The sequence below is a fragment of the Rhipicephalus sanguineus genome, chromosome 1, assembly GCF_013339695.2.
Source record: "Rhipicephalus sanguineus isolate Rsan-2018 chromosome 1, BIME_Rsan_1.4, whole genome shotgun sequence".
In the NCBI taxonomy this organism is placed as follows: domain Eukaryota; kingdom Metazoa; phylum Arthropoda; class Arachnida; order Ixodida; family Ixodidae; genus Rhipicephalus; species Rhipicephalus sanguineus.
Window position 1 is genome coordinate 30,493,554 of NC_051176.1, and position 18,367 is coordinate 30,511,920.

The following is an 18,367-nucleotide window of genomic DNA, read 5'->3' on the forward strand; positions in this document are numbered from 1 at the left end:
AGCACCGAGGTGCTCGAGGGCGATGATGGCACGCCGCTGCTCGTCGGGGGTCATTTTCCCGGAAAGGCAGAGGCGCATGAGGGTCTCGACCGGCTGAAGTAAGAGGACGAGGTCATAGACTCCGTAGGCGGCCATGTACAGGAACGCTCGTTTCAGCGCCCATAGCTCCGCGAAGGCGATATCGCCATGCAGGGGGCCGAAATCAGGAGCTGCTGGGATCCGGCGTACGTTGATCGGGCACGTTGATCGGCGTACGTTGATCGGACATCGGGTACGATGTCGGGGCGGGGTCCCCCACGTTGGGCGCCAGATGTGGGGTTTTGCGGCTGCGGTTAGCCCTGAACCCTTAAGAGATGAGGCCGAGACACAAAGGGTCACATCTTTACTGCATCGAGCCTCGGCCGCAACTGCCCGCCGCCAGCGGCTGCCGCGTGCCACGAGCGCACACGTGATCATCGTTCTCTTCTATGAATGCTCGCAGCCGCCGAGCGCTCCCACAATATATACATATACATACACACATATACATACACAGTGCATGACGGCGGCGACGGGGACGGTAAAAATCAGCCGAGACTGTCCATATAATTGCTATCGCAATAAAAAAAGCAGTGGATTCTTGGCGACAGGAGAGTGCGATCCAAGTACCTCTCGGATAGGTACTGCCGAACTAAGGTGGTTGGGTTTGTGTAAATTACTGCTTCATACACCGGGTCATTCACAACACCGTCATTTCATCTTAAGGAAATAAATAACAAAAGTCAGTTTTGCCCGAAAGGCGAAGCACTAATAGTGTTACCAACGCATCAAACAGTTACAAAAGTTTCGCAGATTTTCTTCAACAATTGTTTGATTGGAGTGGCACCATAATTGTTAACGCAATAAATAAATAAATAAATAAATAAATAAATAAATAAATAAATAAATAAATAAATAAATAAATAAATAAATAAATAAATAAATGTTGCTAAGCTAACCATTTCAGTCACGGTGTGTACAATTGTACACATCAACTTCGAAGTCGCATAAGGAACCGCGTGTTTTTTTCAAATGGCCTGAAACTTAGTGTGCACATTCGCGCAGGCTTTCTGAGTGGACAACTAGTGGTTATTTAACTTCATTATGCTGCTTATTGCTGCAGATAATCATTTTGCTAGAGACACTACCATGTTCGGCGATCGTTCGACGCGTGATGTTCCTGGACCAACGTCAAGAGTATCTTTTTTCTTCGCTCAAAAAGCCAGGGCTGGGCAAAGATACTTTGAAATTGCATCGCGATACAAGATACTCGGGCAAGAAGTATTGCAGATACAGATACAAGATACTGCCGCAAAATATGTATCCGATACGATACTTGGCAATTGTGTCTTAAGATACTTCGATACATTCTCAGATTTGTTATTATAGATCCATATAATGTAGCAGCAAACGCCTATGCACGAAAATGTCTGCTTCAAAATTTCTTAACTGTGACCTATTTTGTTTCACTTGAATAAAACGTCTGTTAGTATCTCAAAAGTTTTGCCCTTCTTGAACAAAGCACATTAGTTTCCTTCTAGAATAACTTGTTGGGGTTTGTTTTAGCTTCTTCACAGGACAACTCTTTGTACCCTTCGCTGACAGCGGTACTTGCTTTGTACAACTTGCCGACCATCTAGCAGGTTGCCATGTAATCACAATAACTTCAATAAGAAACCTTTTCACGACGGCCCAAATACCGGTGTGGACTTTTACCTTGTCCGTGAAAGACAGCTTGCACAATACCGTATTCAGGACAGGTGTACAGCAGCAACAACGCTGGCAGCGACATTTTTTTCTCTTTTTTTTGGGGGGGGGGGGGACGCATGGTGTATACTAGGGGTTTGAGACCTTTCGCTAGCCGCCCGGCCCGCACACATGACCGTCTTCGTCTCATTTGTTTTTATTTTCTAAATAAGTATGTTCGTGAGCTGCACAGACATGACTGATCTCAAGCATCCCTTTCGTGAGGAACATGTGGTCACCGGGTGCTAAAACATAACCGCGAAACAAAAACTCTATATTTGAGAATCCGCGTCCAGATATCCGTCATTCTGTACATCGGTATCGATGTTTCTCGAATCTTGACTCCAAATCCCCTTCAGAAATGACCTATTTATGAGATATGGGAAAGGCTTCCTTTCAAACGTCATTTTGTTGAAACTCTCTCCCACGATCTTCACTATCCCGGCCCTTGCAACTAAATTTCGCGACTGCGGCCCGCTGGCTATAAGCTCAGTTTGAGACCCCTGGTGTATGCGTAGATGACGTAAAACTGCAATGAATTGTCATATTCTACTTATCTGCTGGCGTAAAGGATTCTTTGTTGATACACTCACTGACGTGCAATCCTATTAGCAATTTTTCTTCAACGAGAGAACATGTGCAACACAGAAACGTCTCAGACGTTGTATAGTTTCATAAAGTGTCGCAGGACACCGCCGCTATTCGCGCTATTGCCACTTAGAGCTCCCATTACGTGGCGATTAGTAATACGAAAAATATATAAGAAGGCCTCAGACAGGAAAACAAATATAAGCAAAATAGAGAGGTGGTTGTGTGTCAAACATTCGCATTGAATGAGTACAGGAAGACAATACAGAGGGCGCCCCTAATAGCTATGAGCATGAAGTATCGTCAACTTACCTGTTGAGACAGGTAAGTTGAAGAAAATTCGGTGCCTATGGAAAATTGCCCGAAACGGCTCGTTGGGACGCTCATGAGCAAAAGAAAGCATTCAGTAAAACAAAGTTTCTCGAATCCCCTTGCTAACATCGTTAAGTGACTCCTATTGATTTGCATTATTATAATGCAAACTCAATTTCGCTATTTTCTTAAGCAGTAAGCGGAACGTTTTGTACTGTTTACTCAAGCTACGCCCACATAATTATATATTTGTTTTCAATATCGCCTTGGCAACGTGTAAATGTGTAAACAGTAGTGGAAATAAAGTAGACAGAAGAATGAAGCAGAGATCTTATTTTGGGAACGCGTTACAAAAGACATACTGCAGTGACATGACCGGAAAAAACAGTGCAGGGACTTGGGTAATATAAGGGATGCAAAATGACAGCTAAGAAAGCACTTGTGCTAATAATCAAATTATGATTTCATAAATTTTTTGAATAAATGTAGCAAGAAGTGAAAAGTACAGTCCGCCAAGATATTTTCTGTTAAGTAAACGCTTGCTTTTTTAGATCTAGCATTAGTACCAGTCGTGCTAATGTTGTTAATTTGCATATAAGGTAATTAATGGCATGCAAGTTCAACTTACATCTACGAGATCCTTCAAATCGCTGATATGTAAAATCCACGCGAGGAAAGGAACCCCATTCTTGCACGCATCACATTTCGTTACGGAGCAAGACGCAAGAGAATCTTAAAGAACGACACTGTAGCAACATCAGAATTTGCGCGATAGATGCGGCGCAGGACAGTGACTAAGAGCAAGTGTCGCGGCATTGGCGCAACTAAAAAGAAAAGATTGTTTTGTTTGTTTGTTTTGCCTTCTGTTCTATGGCACGTACCCACTCTGGGGGATGGGCCAAGAATATGTAGTTGAAGCTTAAGATCTTATTCGAAGAATGTAAAATGGTAAAAAAAAGTAAGAGTAGAAATGGCAATAATAAATAAGACATCAAATTAAGACTTCAAAACTTATGCTATAAGAAATCGAGCAAACAATAGGTACGTTGGTTGGTTGGTTGGTTCCTCAGTACTTTGGCTCAACCCACTGCGGGGGATAGGCCATGAAGCGGACGGTGCTTTGCTTCGGAAACTAATTCACTTCGTGAAGGAAAAAGCTGAAATGAAATGTTTAGCCTTTACATATAAACTCGCAAGATTTAAAGAAGAGAAAAAAGAAGAAAAAAAAAACGCCTATATAGAAACAACAACAAGAACAATAAAAAAAATATATTTATACAGTTGCATATAAGACAACTGAGGCTACACTCAACATTCAATTCTTTTGGATTCTCGTAAAAAATTAGAGACAGCGTTGAAAACGCTCCTGTGGCTAAAACCAAATATGGTTGCCCCAAATGAAAGAATCACCAGAAGTGACAAATTCAAGCCCAACTTCCGCAGGGGTTCTTCTAGTAATCTTTTTCTTTGTGTTTTAAATCTTCGGCACGTCAAAAAGAAGTGCTCCAGAGATTCCCTCTCATTACAGTGGAGGCATAACGGTGACTGAGCCAGACCCGACCTGTGAAGGTAAAAGTTCAGTGGTGGGACTCGACAGCGTAGCCTTGTAATTTGTATTTCTTCCTTCCTAGATGAACACCATCTGCTCTTCCAAGGAAACTTTAGCTGTGGGAAATCTGATGAAAACAAAGGAGATTTATCGAAGTTATTGGCCGTGGTACGCTTTTCAAATCTCGCTGCTGTGACATACGCTGACGTAGGCAATACAGACAAAATAGGGCCATCATGGGATGATAGGTACGTGGGCTGGGCGTAGACGTCCGCGCGCTTGTCTTCCTCATCTTCTGCCCTCACTGGGGTACTCTGGTGGAAAAATAAAATTGCGTCACTGCCGTAAGACCTATTCAGGTGGATTGGTGGCACCAGTACCAGAGATTATTGTTTCGTTGCGATAGAAGTATCTTGTATCTTAAGATACACGATACATTATCGAATGTATCGGAAATACAGATACAGATACTCGTCTTTCGAGAAGTATCGCGATACACATACAAGATACCCATAGAATTTCTAAGAGTATCTAAGATACATGTATCTTCGATACTTGCCCAACACTGCAAAAAGCATACAACTAAAAAACAAACTGTGCATGTATTTTGGGCTTAATAGTTGATTCATTTTATGCAAAGATTGAAGCTGACAGATCACACAATAATTAGATATTTACTTACAGGCTAATTAACATTAATTACTGAAACTCACACAAAACAACACATTCCTTCATTTTATTTCTTCGAATGCAATAATGAGTGCCTTGTAATCATGCCATAGAAATTTGATGCATTTGCAGACAGTGCATCGTAATTCGTGACTGAAAGGGCTAATTGAAGGACTGGGAGCCATCCGCAAATAAAAGTTAAGGCCCTGCGAAACATGAACGCAAGCTGCAATAAAATTCGCTTCCACCAGCACCATCTTGGGACAAATTATAGAATTAATGTAGCATGCTGCCTTGAAAAAACAAATTTCAGAGAATTTTTCTTCTTATATATATATATATATATATATATATTACCGAAAACTATACAACTACGCGCCTCGGTGTCTCATTGGAGTTGGGGCGCCACGTACTCGGCCACAAACGCCTCGGCCGACGGCAGCGCCAGCATTGCGTCCGCCCAAGCGGCCAGTCGGCCGCGACTAGTGGACGCCTTCGCGGCCTGTTTCGTCCTGGGGAGCTTGTTCCACAACTTCTGCAGCACGTAGGAGAGCCATAGCACATTGGTGTGTGGGTGATAGGCTTCCCAGTCGTCGCTGCGAGAGAAAGAGGGGTAATATCGGAGAGCATGAGATGCCGGTGATGTAATATTGAGCTTTGAAAATTGTATCTCATCAAAATCCTTTTTGGGGGGCACAAAAGGGGCAGCTTCCAACTTTAGGCATGCGCCTTGTCATTTTTTCTATGTTCTTTCTGTATACCATTTATCAAACTTTGTCACAGCGGGAAGAATAATGCACGCGCGGCTACCTCCAATATTTGAGCTTATTTCTAATGAGCCAGGCCCGCAAAACGAAAGTCGACTTAATAGAACTTCCAGCTTTTTAAAATATCCAGCTATCAACAGCGAAGCTGTTAAAGGAAACCTTACAGCGAAAGTTTTGTTTGTGACTTTTTTACTGTAATTTCTAGCCTTGTGTCTGGTAATGCCGAAATTGAATCGTTAATGCTCTAACGTGTCATATAATTAACACTAGCGTCGTTAATTGTAACCAATTTTAGCGTAAATTCAAAGCAGCCGCCTAAAAATTTAGAAGCTAGCGCCCCACAGCGAGGGAGCGCCTGAGACCACGTGCACTCAAGCTTCGGTCACGCTGAACGCGCAGTTTGCCAATCGGGGGGACCCGCGCACGCTCAAGAATGAAGCGACGTGGGTGCTTTGAGCGTGTCCCCCTCAGGAAAAAGAAGAGCATTCATGGCGTAAGCAGCCACAGCCACCTTGAGAGCCCGAAAACAGAGCGAGAGGGAGGAGGAACAATAGCCCTCGTTGGGTGCCAGTCGTAGTTGCGTGTGCACCCGTGAATGTTCTGCGACGTCGACAATAGACCTCTCCCTGTTTGCAAACAGTGTGACGTCACTGGCAGTGTCCCGCTCCCAAGTCCTGCTATCGGAGCAGGCGCTGGTTGGCAAGAAAGTTCCGCCGGCGGGATCTCTCTGCATAGCAGCGCTGCGTGTGTCTGCGTTACTTCGATAACGTTTTTGGAAATTGCTATTTTCTGAACTTACAGCTGTTAAAAGGAAGAGTCACTGCCTATAGTGAACGATTCTGTTAGGTCAACGTATGATTTGCTCGTCGTGGATGACAGCCATAAAAAAATCTTATGCTCTTCGAAAGCGAACGTTGCACATTTTCAGGACGACTGGTGTTTGGAGAAATATTAGCATGGCATGGATGTGAACGTACTCAATTTCCGTCGCGAAATCTGCACTGCAGTTTTAAACGACGTACAGCATTGGCCGCTACTGTGCGCGAGGTCACGGATTAGATTCTCACTCACGGCGCAAAATTCTGATCGGAGGTGAATGAAAAAAAAAAAAACGAAGGAAACACCCATTGGCGTGCGTTCGGTTGACGTTAACAAATCCCCGTGAAAATTAAAGCGAAGTTTTCCCCTACGGCGTTCCTCATAATCCACTGAGCAATTTTGAGATCTTAAACACAATAATTTAATTATAAATAATCTCTTGCGCGGTTACTTCGCTGTATCTGATGCCTACAACGTGTTTCCATACTCACTCCTCTCCTTTAACTTGGTACGCAAACTCGGAATGTCCCTTCATAAATATCGAGCCGTAAAGATAAGCTAACTAGAATATGAAAAACAAGAATCTCCACTGCTTCCATTAAGACGTGCATCTCTAATAAAAGGCGATACGCGTATGGTTCTGGGTATTCACCGTGGTAAACCGTACATGCATGTTCGGCAATGCTAAAACACGCTGGTAGCTCATGCGTAGTCTCACCTTTCAGCCCGGACATCACGCCCTTTTCTTTTTCTCTTTTTTTTGTGCACGCAGAGCAAACACTGAGATGTACGCACTCGCAGATCATCGCGTCAAATAAAATATCCAATCCTGATGTTCCGTCGACAACCGGTCACTGCAAATAGCCCTGTTAGACACAACGCCCGCCAATGTTAACGGCCAGGCTAGAGGGAAGACACGACGCGCGTAGCGTTCCTCTTCGCGTTCCACGACGCTTTGAATGGATGGATGCAGCTTACGGCGCGGGACTTCGCCCCAGCTTAAGAACCTGGCGAGCCAGCTCCTAACAAAAATTGCACCATCTCCCGCTCAAGCGAACCATCTCCCCACTGCTTCGCATCCACACATGGTTCCCTTTAGTGGGAGATGGTGTCAATTTTCTTTGTTAGACAAAATATTAATGAGAACTAACATACAATAATGCCAAGGAAAGTATAGGGGATGTTATTCGTAGTAATTAGGATATAAATGTGAAGAAGGTTAAGTGGCCGAAAAGATAACTTGCCGCCGGCAGGGACCCAACCTGCGACCTTCGAATAACGCGTCCGATGCTCTAACCCTGAGCTACGACGGCGGTCATCCCCCCGTCCACTTTATGGGGTATATATTTTATCCTAATTACTATAAATAACATCCCCTATACTTTCCTTGGCATGGTTGTTATTTTAAAAGGACTGAGCGTCGGGCGAGTTGGTACTCCATTACTACGAAAAAGTGCGCAAAATAAACAGGGACAGGTAAGACACACGCACAAGCGCAGACTAGCAACTGGAAGTTTATTGAAGGAAACACAAATATAAGTAACAAGAAAAACCACTTGAACGATTAGAGGTTGGCGGTTAGATAGTCAATCTCTAGTTTGTGTAACGTAAGCGAAGGCCTTACAGCGCACATGCTGCCATACTTCGCTTACGCGGCCTTCGCTTACGTTACACAAACTAGAGATTGACTATCTAACCTCCAACCTCTAATCGTTCAAGTGGTTTTTCTTGTTACCTATATTTGTGTTTCCTTCAATAAACGTCCAGTTGCTAGTCTGCGCTTGTGCGTGTGTCTTACCTGTCCCTGTTTATTTTACGCAGTTTTTCGTAGGCATGGTTGTTAGTTCTCATTAATATCGGGTATCCCAACTATCTTTAGCCAAGGGTTAAAAACGCAACATTTAGACGCAAGCGAGTGAAATAAGTTACAACAGCAAATTTTTGTTTTGTAATTAATTAATTTGTTAATTACGATTATTTAGCTAAATTGCTAAATATTGACTTTAGGCAAGAAATGCGACTTGCAAAGTTCGAGAGCGTCTTCAGAAACCCCCATTGCATTATTTGCGAGAAAGAAAGTCTCACGTGTGCCATTTTTTCCAAGCTGCAAAGAAAGCCCGCGAAATACAAAAAACCACGTGATTAGCGCATTCGTGCGCAGCGAAAATGCTGCTCTCAGCCGTGGTTTGAGCGAACGAAATCAGCTGCGGCGCGTCTCGCCGGCTCCGTTGCAGCGGTAGGCCGAGAAGTTAACGGTGGCTTCTTGGCCCGCGCTCACTACAACTTGCACCGTCACGCGCGCCAACTGGCTGTCCACCGTTTTCCACCACCACCGCTTTCGGCCGGTCCCCGGTCGAATGCTCAGAATAAATGTGATGTTACGTTTTTCACTGTGACTTCCTCATATATATATATATATATATATGGAACCGGAACCTCACGGCGACGGCAAAGTTGGCCTGGCGTGCCCATATAATTGCTTTGCGCTACACTAAGTCAAATCCTGGAGCTCTTGAAATCGAAGCGAGTCCCCACTTTTACCTAACGGGCCAGGTACGTGACCACAAACTGATAAAAACAACCAATATAGCCGCCTTTATTCTCTGTCACATTTAATCAGTAACAATATTATCGCGTTTTCGTAATGCATTGAAAATCGGCGACGATGGAGATGAGTTTAGGGTGGTTCCATGAAGTGATACTCATGTGTGCGGCAAGAACCCAGCAAAGAACGTGCGCCTTCACGAGTGTGCTCCCGAGGAAAAAGTCGTCCTGTGTTTGAAAAGCCAACAAGGAGCATCAGATTGCCCATGACGGCGAATAGGCAGGTGTATAGGCAAAGTACGACACGTACACTTCCCATCATTGAAATGAGGCAAGATCGCTCGAAAATGTGCAAAACTATCTCCGCATTGCCTTTTTGCCTAATGTAGCGGGCTATGTCACTGGCAAAACGAGGAGCCATTGAGGGCATATTCTTGCAAACAGGAAAACTTTCTATGGCGGCCACGACTTTTTGGCCAAGACGAGTGGTCTCATTCTGCTCACCCGTTTTCGTCCTTCATGATGCGATAGACGTCGTACTGGTAACTGCCGGTGCCCTTGAAAAGCGCTGTGTCACCCGACACGTCAGTGTACAACGTGTTCCCGCCTGGGTAAATAGAATAGGCAAAAGATTTAAACGCTGCGCATTATGGAGGAAGCTGAAGAACGTATTTTGCAATAGGGCGGTGAAAGCGAAGGTTTTTCCTTTGTATTTATAGCGTACACGACCTTTCGTATGTGGCCGTCGGAGCGCCTGAGGCTGTGATTACGGGTTGTATAGTATAGCTGAAATAAACTTACCAACGACAACGAGGCATGCGTGCTTTTTCACCCGTCCTATATTAAGGTTTATAAATGTGCCTGCTAATTTACTTGGATAACCCTTCAGAAACTCCGGCTGGGTCAATTTTGTCCACGTTTTCACACGGTGAAAGTACGGACACAAAAGCGTTTTTGGGCTTATTATCTAGCGCAGAGAATACATTTTTTACACAAAATTTCTTTCGGCGACCCCTTCCTATCAAGAAGGCGACAATGCTTAGAGGCATCCCACTTCTCCATTTAGGCTAGGCTTGCACAGGCTTTCGCCTGTGCAACAGCTTCAACACGGGTTATTTTTTTTTAGTGCGTCAAACGCATTACATCCCTTTTCTACAGGCGCAATGACGTTGTGATGCACCCGATGTACTCTGCGTCGTCGTCTTGGTCGAAAAGGGACTGCGCGCCACCAATGAGCTAAGCGGCCGGCGACGGTCGTCTCGCACTCTTCATGATCATTCTCGCCCTATTTGAGTCGGGACGAAGGCCTCTCCCCAATGATCTCCAGTTAACCCTATCCTGTGCGAGCCGATTCCTCACTTCGTTCCTCCCTGCCTTTCTCGACTGCGTTTCCCATCCCTTGGTAACCGTTCTGTTGCTCTTAAGGTAGGTCACCACCTTCGAGAAAAAGTTTTACAGTTGCAGTCCAAAAGTTACAATTATGATCTTGGCTTGTCGGGCTGATGTAAATTTAAACTTTAAAATGACGAAACTGCTAGAAATGTAAAAAAACAAAATTTATAAAAATCAAAATGTGTCAACATATGCATGTTGCGCCAACAGTCATAAGTACAAAATGGTTGGTGCGATTGAAACGCAACTTGGCAGGTACGTAGTGAGGACACTATCCTGTGCATCTAACCTCCACGATCAGGGGCGTAGCCAAGGGGGGGGTTGGGGGGGTTCAAACCCCCCCGAAATGTTTCAGTTTTGCTTGCGTATATAGGCATGCACACATACAAACGCACGCACGAACATACATAAAGTATGGTTGAACCCCCCCCCCCCCCCGAAAAAAATTTCTGGCTACGCCCCTGTCCACGATCAACCCATCTCTAAGCTAAGGTGCGTTATCGTAAAGAGACTGTAAAAGTTTATATTTGACAGGTTTGTTTTGCACAAAATTGGCCATAGTACAAAAAGTTACTGCTGGTTTTCAATAATTCTGCTTAAATGCATAGCCCAACCTATAGAGAAATAGTACGCAATATTGTATGTGGAAATGTTTATCAGAAGGAATGTTATCACTGTTTGCATAAGTGTAGGATGCAAAAAATGATGTTTTGAGAAAAATGGCTTTAAAGGGGCCCTGCGACACTTTTGCGACTGCCTTATATAGCACCGCAAATGCGTGAGATATGAATGCCGAGACGAACGCAAAAAGAATTAGGCAAATTGGTGCACGAAAAGTGAAATTATTAGTCCTCAAAGTTCAATACTCAAGCAGACGACGACTAGAAACGCTTTTTTCGCATTTCACTCTCCCGCTGACGTCAAAGGCCGGTTCCAATCACCGCGCGCGTCTTATAAAGACATACCGGAAATGTCACCTCATGGTGGCCTTCACGCAGTACCTTGCTACCGCTCTTTTTGACGGCGTTGTTACCATGGTTACGACAAACCACGCGCGTCAGCTAGTGGACGCTCCCATGGTTTGTCGTGTAGTGCGCATAATGAGTCTGGAAGCCCTAACAGACCTCGAGCGCGAGCTCTCGCGACGCAGCGATGGCTTGCATGTCGTGCACGCCATTGCAAATTGAAAGTGCGCCGCTGAGCCTCGCGCAACGCGAAGATGGCTCTGAGGGCCCGGACGAAACGCTACCGCCCGATGACGCGGAAGGCGTCGGTTGGTAAGCGTTTAGAATATTTCTTCTTTCGTTGACAGCATTGTACTGAACTGAGCGTTGCGTGTTTCGCAGCTACCGGTGTGGCCGATATCGCCCGATGCCGCAAAAGGCAAAACGCTAGAGAGTATCGTTTGATTACCATTACCACCACTTCCACAGCGCACCTAGCGTCCTGCCCGTTGTTTTGAATATACATCAGCTGGAAACAAGGGTGATTTGTTTCTGAGAAAGCATAAAAAAGGGGTTTTATTCTTTCTAGCGCTCAGTAATACGGCTTCGCTGCCACCATATGAATGTTACATGGTACTTGTCGCGTCAAGCCAATCAAAACGCAACGGCCTTCGTCGTCACTGCCACATGACGAAACGTCACTTCCCATAACAAAAATAGCCGATGTGTGTCGCTGTAGTCCGAAATCAAGGTAGTTCATCCGGTGAAATAATATTATAACGGCTTCGTTTTCGGCGATGTTACTTTCGCAACGATGTCGGCGCATTCCACAGTACCAAAACAAGCGTTGAAAACGACGTGCTTGATTTGTGTCGCAGGGCCCCTTTAAAGATTCGAATTGAACGTCCATAAAATAAATAAACATTCCATACGTCTGAAATTCTCTAGGTTCATAGCTTGGGACCTCTTCTGAAGCGGCGCATTCTCCTTTTGAGTGAGCTGAAGCACATATATTTTTTCCAGCTCGTTTTGAGTCTCCAGCTGACTCTCACTTACGTGCGCCACAGCAGCTCCACGCTTGGTATATTAATTACATAACTTGCGTTGATGCTTCTTTTTCGTCCTATACTTTGCCATATTTCATGGAGTACTGTGACTTATTCCATTAAAGGCCAGAACTAAGTCCAAGAGCTCGATGTGGTCTACGGAAAAGCACTGACAGCCGAGCGAAAACGCGCGCAACTTGAACAACAAAGTGCCGAAGCCGTGTAGCGGAAGTTTTCAAATATATCGTAAACATCATGCCCCACAAGCTTTAGAATGTACTTAGGCAACTTATCATTACGTAATATGTATAGGGAAAAAATTTATGACGACATGGCAGGTGTTATGGAATCACAAACTTTCAGTTTCGGTTTCGAATGCGTTTAGGGGGGGGGGGTTTGGATAAATGGTCATCTCTTTCGAACGGCTCAAGATAACTACATAATTCGTTTTGCTAAATATCCTTGAATAGACGAGGAGCTTGAAAATGCCAAACAAAAAAAAATATTAAAAAAATCGTTTTTCAAGGTGGTGACCTACCTTAATGTCCACCTGTTACCTGTTTTTCGCATTACGTGGCCAGCCCAGGTCAATTCCTTTCGCTTGATGCCAAACAGGATATCTACAGCCAACCCCCGTTTGTTCCTGACACATTCTGCCGATCTCTTCATGTTACTCCCATCATTAAACTGGCGTTAACATCTAGTAACTTGCTTAAGTGGGCGTGTATACCTTTTCGCATGCGCGACAGCGTGTAGTCAATGACGGAAGCCTTGACGCCAGCAGTGCGCACCAGCACTTTCCGGCCATTCAGCACGAATTTGACGCAGTCCTGCTCGGTGCGTTTGACCAGAATATTGTCGCAGTGCAGATCGCGGTGCTCGAACTCGAGCTCCGGCTCGGCCACAGCCAGCGAGCAGGCCACCTGCAGGAATACGCTCTCCAGCTGCTCGATGGTGCCCTGCAAATAGGTCAAAGTGTAAGCGGAGTTTTCGTATGCGTGGGGTACTTGCGGTTGTAAAGGCAAGAAAATTGGAACTGCCTTTTCGCGGACTTCGGTAAATGAGTTGGAGCGCAGTTAGGTACACTCACATAACGCAGACACTGACACAAGCACTCATTCGAAACACTCACAGGCGCTCACTGCGAAATGTTCATTGGAATGTGAGCATATGTGCATGATTGTGTGTGGGTGTGTCCGAGGGCGCTGACTTGCGCACTGTTTACCAAACGAGTTGCCAACGGCAAGTTTCTGAAGGCACCTAGTGCCCGTGCTGTGCTCCCACAATACACTGAAATATTTCACTTCCTTTCGGAAAACTCGGCGAACATTTTGTGCAAAAGGTCCCGCTCGTGAATTAGAGCGTTACATACTCCTGTCAGGGAAAATACCTCATTCATCCGTTTCCAACACCAAGGTATCAAGAAGCCTTCGCATTCATTTTATAATGCCTTTAAAGGCGCCCATACGTAGGCCTTTTTCGACATAGTTTGATGGCCTCCCAAATGCGCCTACAAATCGCCGAATGGGCTCGTTTTCGTCGTGACACCTGTCGAACAAAATGCGTGAAGGAGACTCCTTCCACTACATGGCACTTATGTAGTGTTTTTTTCCGAAGCAGCTGCAAGTAACATCGTGGCTTTGTGGTAGGACACCTGCTTGCCACGCGAACGGCCCGCGTTCGATCCTCAATGGGACCAAGGATTTTGTTCTTTATTTTATTTGCTTCTTTCTCGATTTTTCGCTCACGGACGATTTTTCGCTCACAACCAACGGGGCCGACACCGACGGCGGAATTTCTGCGACACGAGCTTTCTAACGCTATCGCGTTAAAACAGTGGAAGTAAGCATCACGTCGTCTAGTTACCAGGTACCGCACCGCTTGGCGAAGCCGCGCGTGCGCGGTATCTAAGCCACGCCCACCTACGGAGACATCGCCTGCAACCTCCGCTCTATAGTGCATAGCCTGGCTGCGCCCGATCGTGTCCAGAGTCATGGGGCTCCCGAAGTGCGCAGGGCCGTACCCAGGAATTTTTTTCTGGGGGTGTTTGTGTGTATAACGGCTAACTTTGGCAACTAGTGGTCGCTGTGAATGCGTGAAAGTATTTTATTGCCACCCGAAAGGTTAAAGCATGAAAAAATTTCGGGGGGTGTCTTTACTGTCGAAGAGGAAGCCGCGGATCTCAAAGCTAGACGTGTCGGTCGACGGAGAGTACGAGCGGCGACGGGCCCGTGCTTCGCTGTGCCAAGCTTTGCACGACTTAGAGCAAACTGCCCGTACTTTTTAGGGGCGTAGCTCCTCTTAGTCTAACCTTGTCACGTCTCCGTTGTCCGGCGTAAACGGCAGTATCTCTGTCCGGCGTAAACGGCAGATGGCGCTGTCTCATAGAAGGACATACAAACTGCAGTTCAGGGACGATATTCTAGATGGCGCTGTACACAATCTGTGTCGTCATCACCATTTCTCGTCTGATTTCCTAGATGGCGTTGGTCCAATAGAATTGTGTGCAATATGGCGCTTGTGTGAATCGACACTAGATGGCGCTAGAAGTGCCGCTGCTCTCCGATTGGCTGCTGCGCGGGGATGCGCGGGGAGCGAGCGCCTCTCTCATTATCCTGGATCTTCGCCGTACGTGTCGGATCGTTGGTGGGGCATGAACGATGCGCAGCGGCGGGCGCTCGCTTGGCGGCAGCCAGGCGGATCCCGCGACGGTGCGCGGCAAGGACGCCGCTGCGAAACGGGCTCAACGAGAAGCCGATCCCGAGACCATGATTGCTTCAGGAGCTTCGTCCAAGCTCTTCATCATTCACCCGTGGATATGCTGTAATTTTTTTGTATTTTCAGAGGCTGTTCTGGGGCCCTTTAAAAAGACAGGGCGACAAACATGGACAGCAAGGCACCGCAAGCGCCACTAACAACTGAAAAATCATACAGCTGCGGCAAAGGAGGTAGACGCAAATACTTATCTGCGCATTCCCAGGCAAGAGGCGATACCTATCACTCGGGTGCATGTGGCGGTCTACGTGAGAAATAACTGTTCGTTTTCTTGACTACTCTCTTGTGTTCGCGTTGGCACGTCCTGTCTTTTTAACATGAATACCTAACAACTACCTTCGCCATCTGCTGTTTTTTTTTTCTCCGTGGTTGAAGCACATTCCGTCCCTCTCATTTTTGTCGAGAGTTGTGAAAGCTTCGTAGCGTCAAAATGACGTTGCAGAGGAAAACCGGAAACAGAGAGCGCGCTGTTTGCTCAGCTCCGGCCAATCAGCGGCGGCTGAAATGGGCAGTCCCTTACATAGACACATCAAGAAGAGCTTCGCCGGCGCAGTGATGTATTTTATGTCCCGATTGCACCGAAATTACTGTGCGGCGGCGGCGGCGACAGCGGCGGCGTGATCTCTCTTGGGACTTCGGCGGCTGCGCACATCTCTGCGCCCGATCGTGTCCAGAGAGTCATGGGGCGTCCGAAGAATGTGCATACTCTCTAGGAGGAAGCCGCGCATCTCGAAGCTAGATGTGTCGGTCGACGGGGATTATGAGCGGCGACGAACCCTTGCTTCGCTGTGACAAGCTTTGCGCGACTTATTAGCGTAAACCGCCCGCATTTCTTTGTATTTTCAGAGGCCATACTGGGGCCTTTTAAAAAGATAGGGCGTGCAAACACGGACACAAGAGAGTAGTCAAGACACCACAAACGCCGCTAACAAGTGAAGAATCATACAGCGGCGGAAAAGAAGACAGACACAAATACTTATCTGTGCATTCCCAGGCAATGAGGCGAGACCTATCGATCAGGTGCGCGTGTTGGTCTACGTAAGAAATAACTGTTCACTCTCTTGACTTCTCTCTTGTGTCCGTGTTTGCATTTCCAGTCGTTTTAACATGAATACTTCACAAGTAGCTCAGCTGCCCGTTTGTTTTCCTCCATGGTTGAAGCGCATTCCGTCCCTCTCATTTGTGTCGAGAGTTGTGAAAGCTTTGTGACGTCAAAATGACGTTGCAGAAGAAAAACGGAACCAGATGGTGCTCTGCTCGCCGAGCTCCGGTTAATCGGCGTTGGCTGAAATGGATAGTCCATTACACAGACACATCGTGAACTCCCCTGTTGAAGTGATGTATTTCATGTCCCCATTGGCCGTTCGGTTTAAAAGAGAAGACTAACGGCGGCGCGCCGCAATTATTTTGCGGCAGTGGCGGCGGCGTGGTCACTCCCGGGACTTCGGCGGCGGCGGCGAAGCGGCGTGAGAGATATAATAGGCGGCAGCGCACAGGTCTACATCGGGAGACTGGCCGTCTCGGCCAACCGGCTCGCTTCGCTCCCACCTTTGCTATTCACATCGAGGCCGTCCAGAAAACCAATTGCGCATGTAAACAGGTCATATCAGACTACAAGTTCTTATCGTGTTGGCAAGAATAAGCGCTCAACGATGAGCCCGCGTTTGATCGCGAGCAGCGCGACAGCGTCCGCCTATAGCTAGGCCTACGCGCGGAGTCGTGAATGAATATGGGCTCATTTCAAAAAGGTGTACAGCGCAAGAACGATTAGGAAGGGACGAGACAACAGAGGTAAAGAGCGCTGACTTCCAACTAGTCTTTATTTCGATAAGAAGTGCATATATACATGGCAAGGGAGAGGGCGCTAGACAAGAAAAGAAAGAAAGGATGTACAGGTGCTGCCATCGTTGCCTCATCATCTCCAATACAGCGCGCATATCACCACGTGTGCCCTAAAACCCAGCCAGGTAATCAATTTCTTGATTTAGAAGCGCAATAGAGGGAGCACTAACGCACTTATCTCCTAGCTTATGTATGAAATCAGCTGCAATAACTTCGCGAGTTAGCTGATCCCTATGCCTCGCCATCACTTTGCTCTGATTGAAGCCGGGTGTACACCCGCAGTCACGGCAATGAATGCCGATGTGACCCTGGACCGTGTTGAAGACGTTATTGTGGTGTTCGCGCAAGCGGTCATTTAGGCATCTGCCCGTTTGACCGATATAGCTTTTCCCACACGTCAGTGGGATTGAATAAACAACCCCCACTGCGCAGGAGACGAAACGTGTCCTGTGGTTCACAGAACACACAGGAACCCGTGAGGGCTGAGCGTTCACCATTTTGCACAACTTCTGAAGCTTCTCGGGAGCCGAGAAGTTATTGAAGCTGATTAGTTATGATGATTAGAAGCTGATTAGCTGATGATTAGAAGTTATTGAACTCGCGAAGTTATTGAAGCTGATTTCATACATAAGCTAGGAGATAAGTGCGTTAGTGCTCCCTCTATTGCGCTTCTAAATCAAGAAATTGATTACCTGGCTGGGTTTTAGGGCACACGTGGTGATATGCGCGCTGTATTGGAGATGATGAGGCAACGATGGCAGCACCTGTACATCCTTTCTTTCTTTTCTTGTCTAGCGCCCTCTCCCTTGCCATGTATATATGCACTTCTTATCGAAATAAAGACTAGTTGGAAGTCAGCGCTCTTTACCTCTGTTGTCTCGTCCCTTCCTAATCGTTCTTGCGCTGTAAACCTTTTTGAAATGAATCCACACCAACTTGCCCAAGCGTCAACCCTTGCAAATATGGGCTGTTGCGATGTTTGTCGCTCGCGAAGGCTTAGCTTTGTTGGCAATGTTCTTAGAGAACAAAGCATGGCTGTGTAAAGTTGTTTGTTTTGTACTTAATGAAGACGATACGATGTATTTCGAGCGTCCAAGCTGAAGTGCTGTATGTGGGCGGAGCCTGCGCGCTGATTGCTCGTTCGCCCCATGAGTCCTGAATCGTCGTACGCCACGTGCGGCGTCGCACGTCGGATCGGATGCCGAATCGCAGCGCTTCAGAACACATGGGCGAACGAGCACTCAGCGCGCATGCAGGCTCCGCCCACAGACGGCACATCGGCTTGCACGCTCGGAAGACATTGTATCCTCTACATTGAATACAAAACAAACAACCTTACACAGCCACGCTTCGTTC

The 18,367-nt window shown here is 46.4% G+C and overlaps 1 protein-coding gene across 2 annotated transcripts in view; it reads right to left on the reverse strand.

The window, feature by feature from the left end:
* Window positions 1–5,268: 5,268 nt before the first annotated feature.
* Window positions 5,269–18,367, reverse strand: part of LOC119379048 (serine/threonine-protein kinase haspin) — an 88,605-nt gene continuing 75,506 nt past the window's right edge. For both annotated transcript variants that reach the window (XM_049413906.1, XM_037648232.2), the window contains 3 exons: window positions 13,125–13,353; window positions 9,517–9,619; window positions 5,269–5,478 (listed from right to left, as the gene is read on the reverse strand). In XM_049413906.1, coding sequence (XP_049269863.1) covers window positions 5,271–5,478; window positions 9,517–9,619; window positions 13,125–13,353 — 540 coding nt within the window. In that variant the 3' untranslated portion in view covers window positions 5,269–5,270. The remainder of the gene's footprint in view (window positions 5,479–9,516; window positions 9,620–13,124; window positions 13,354–18,367) is intronic.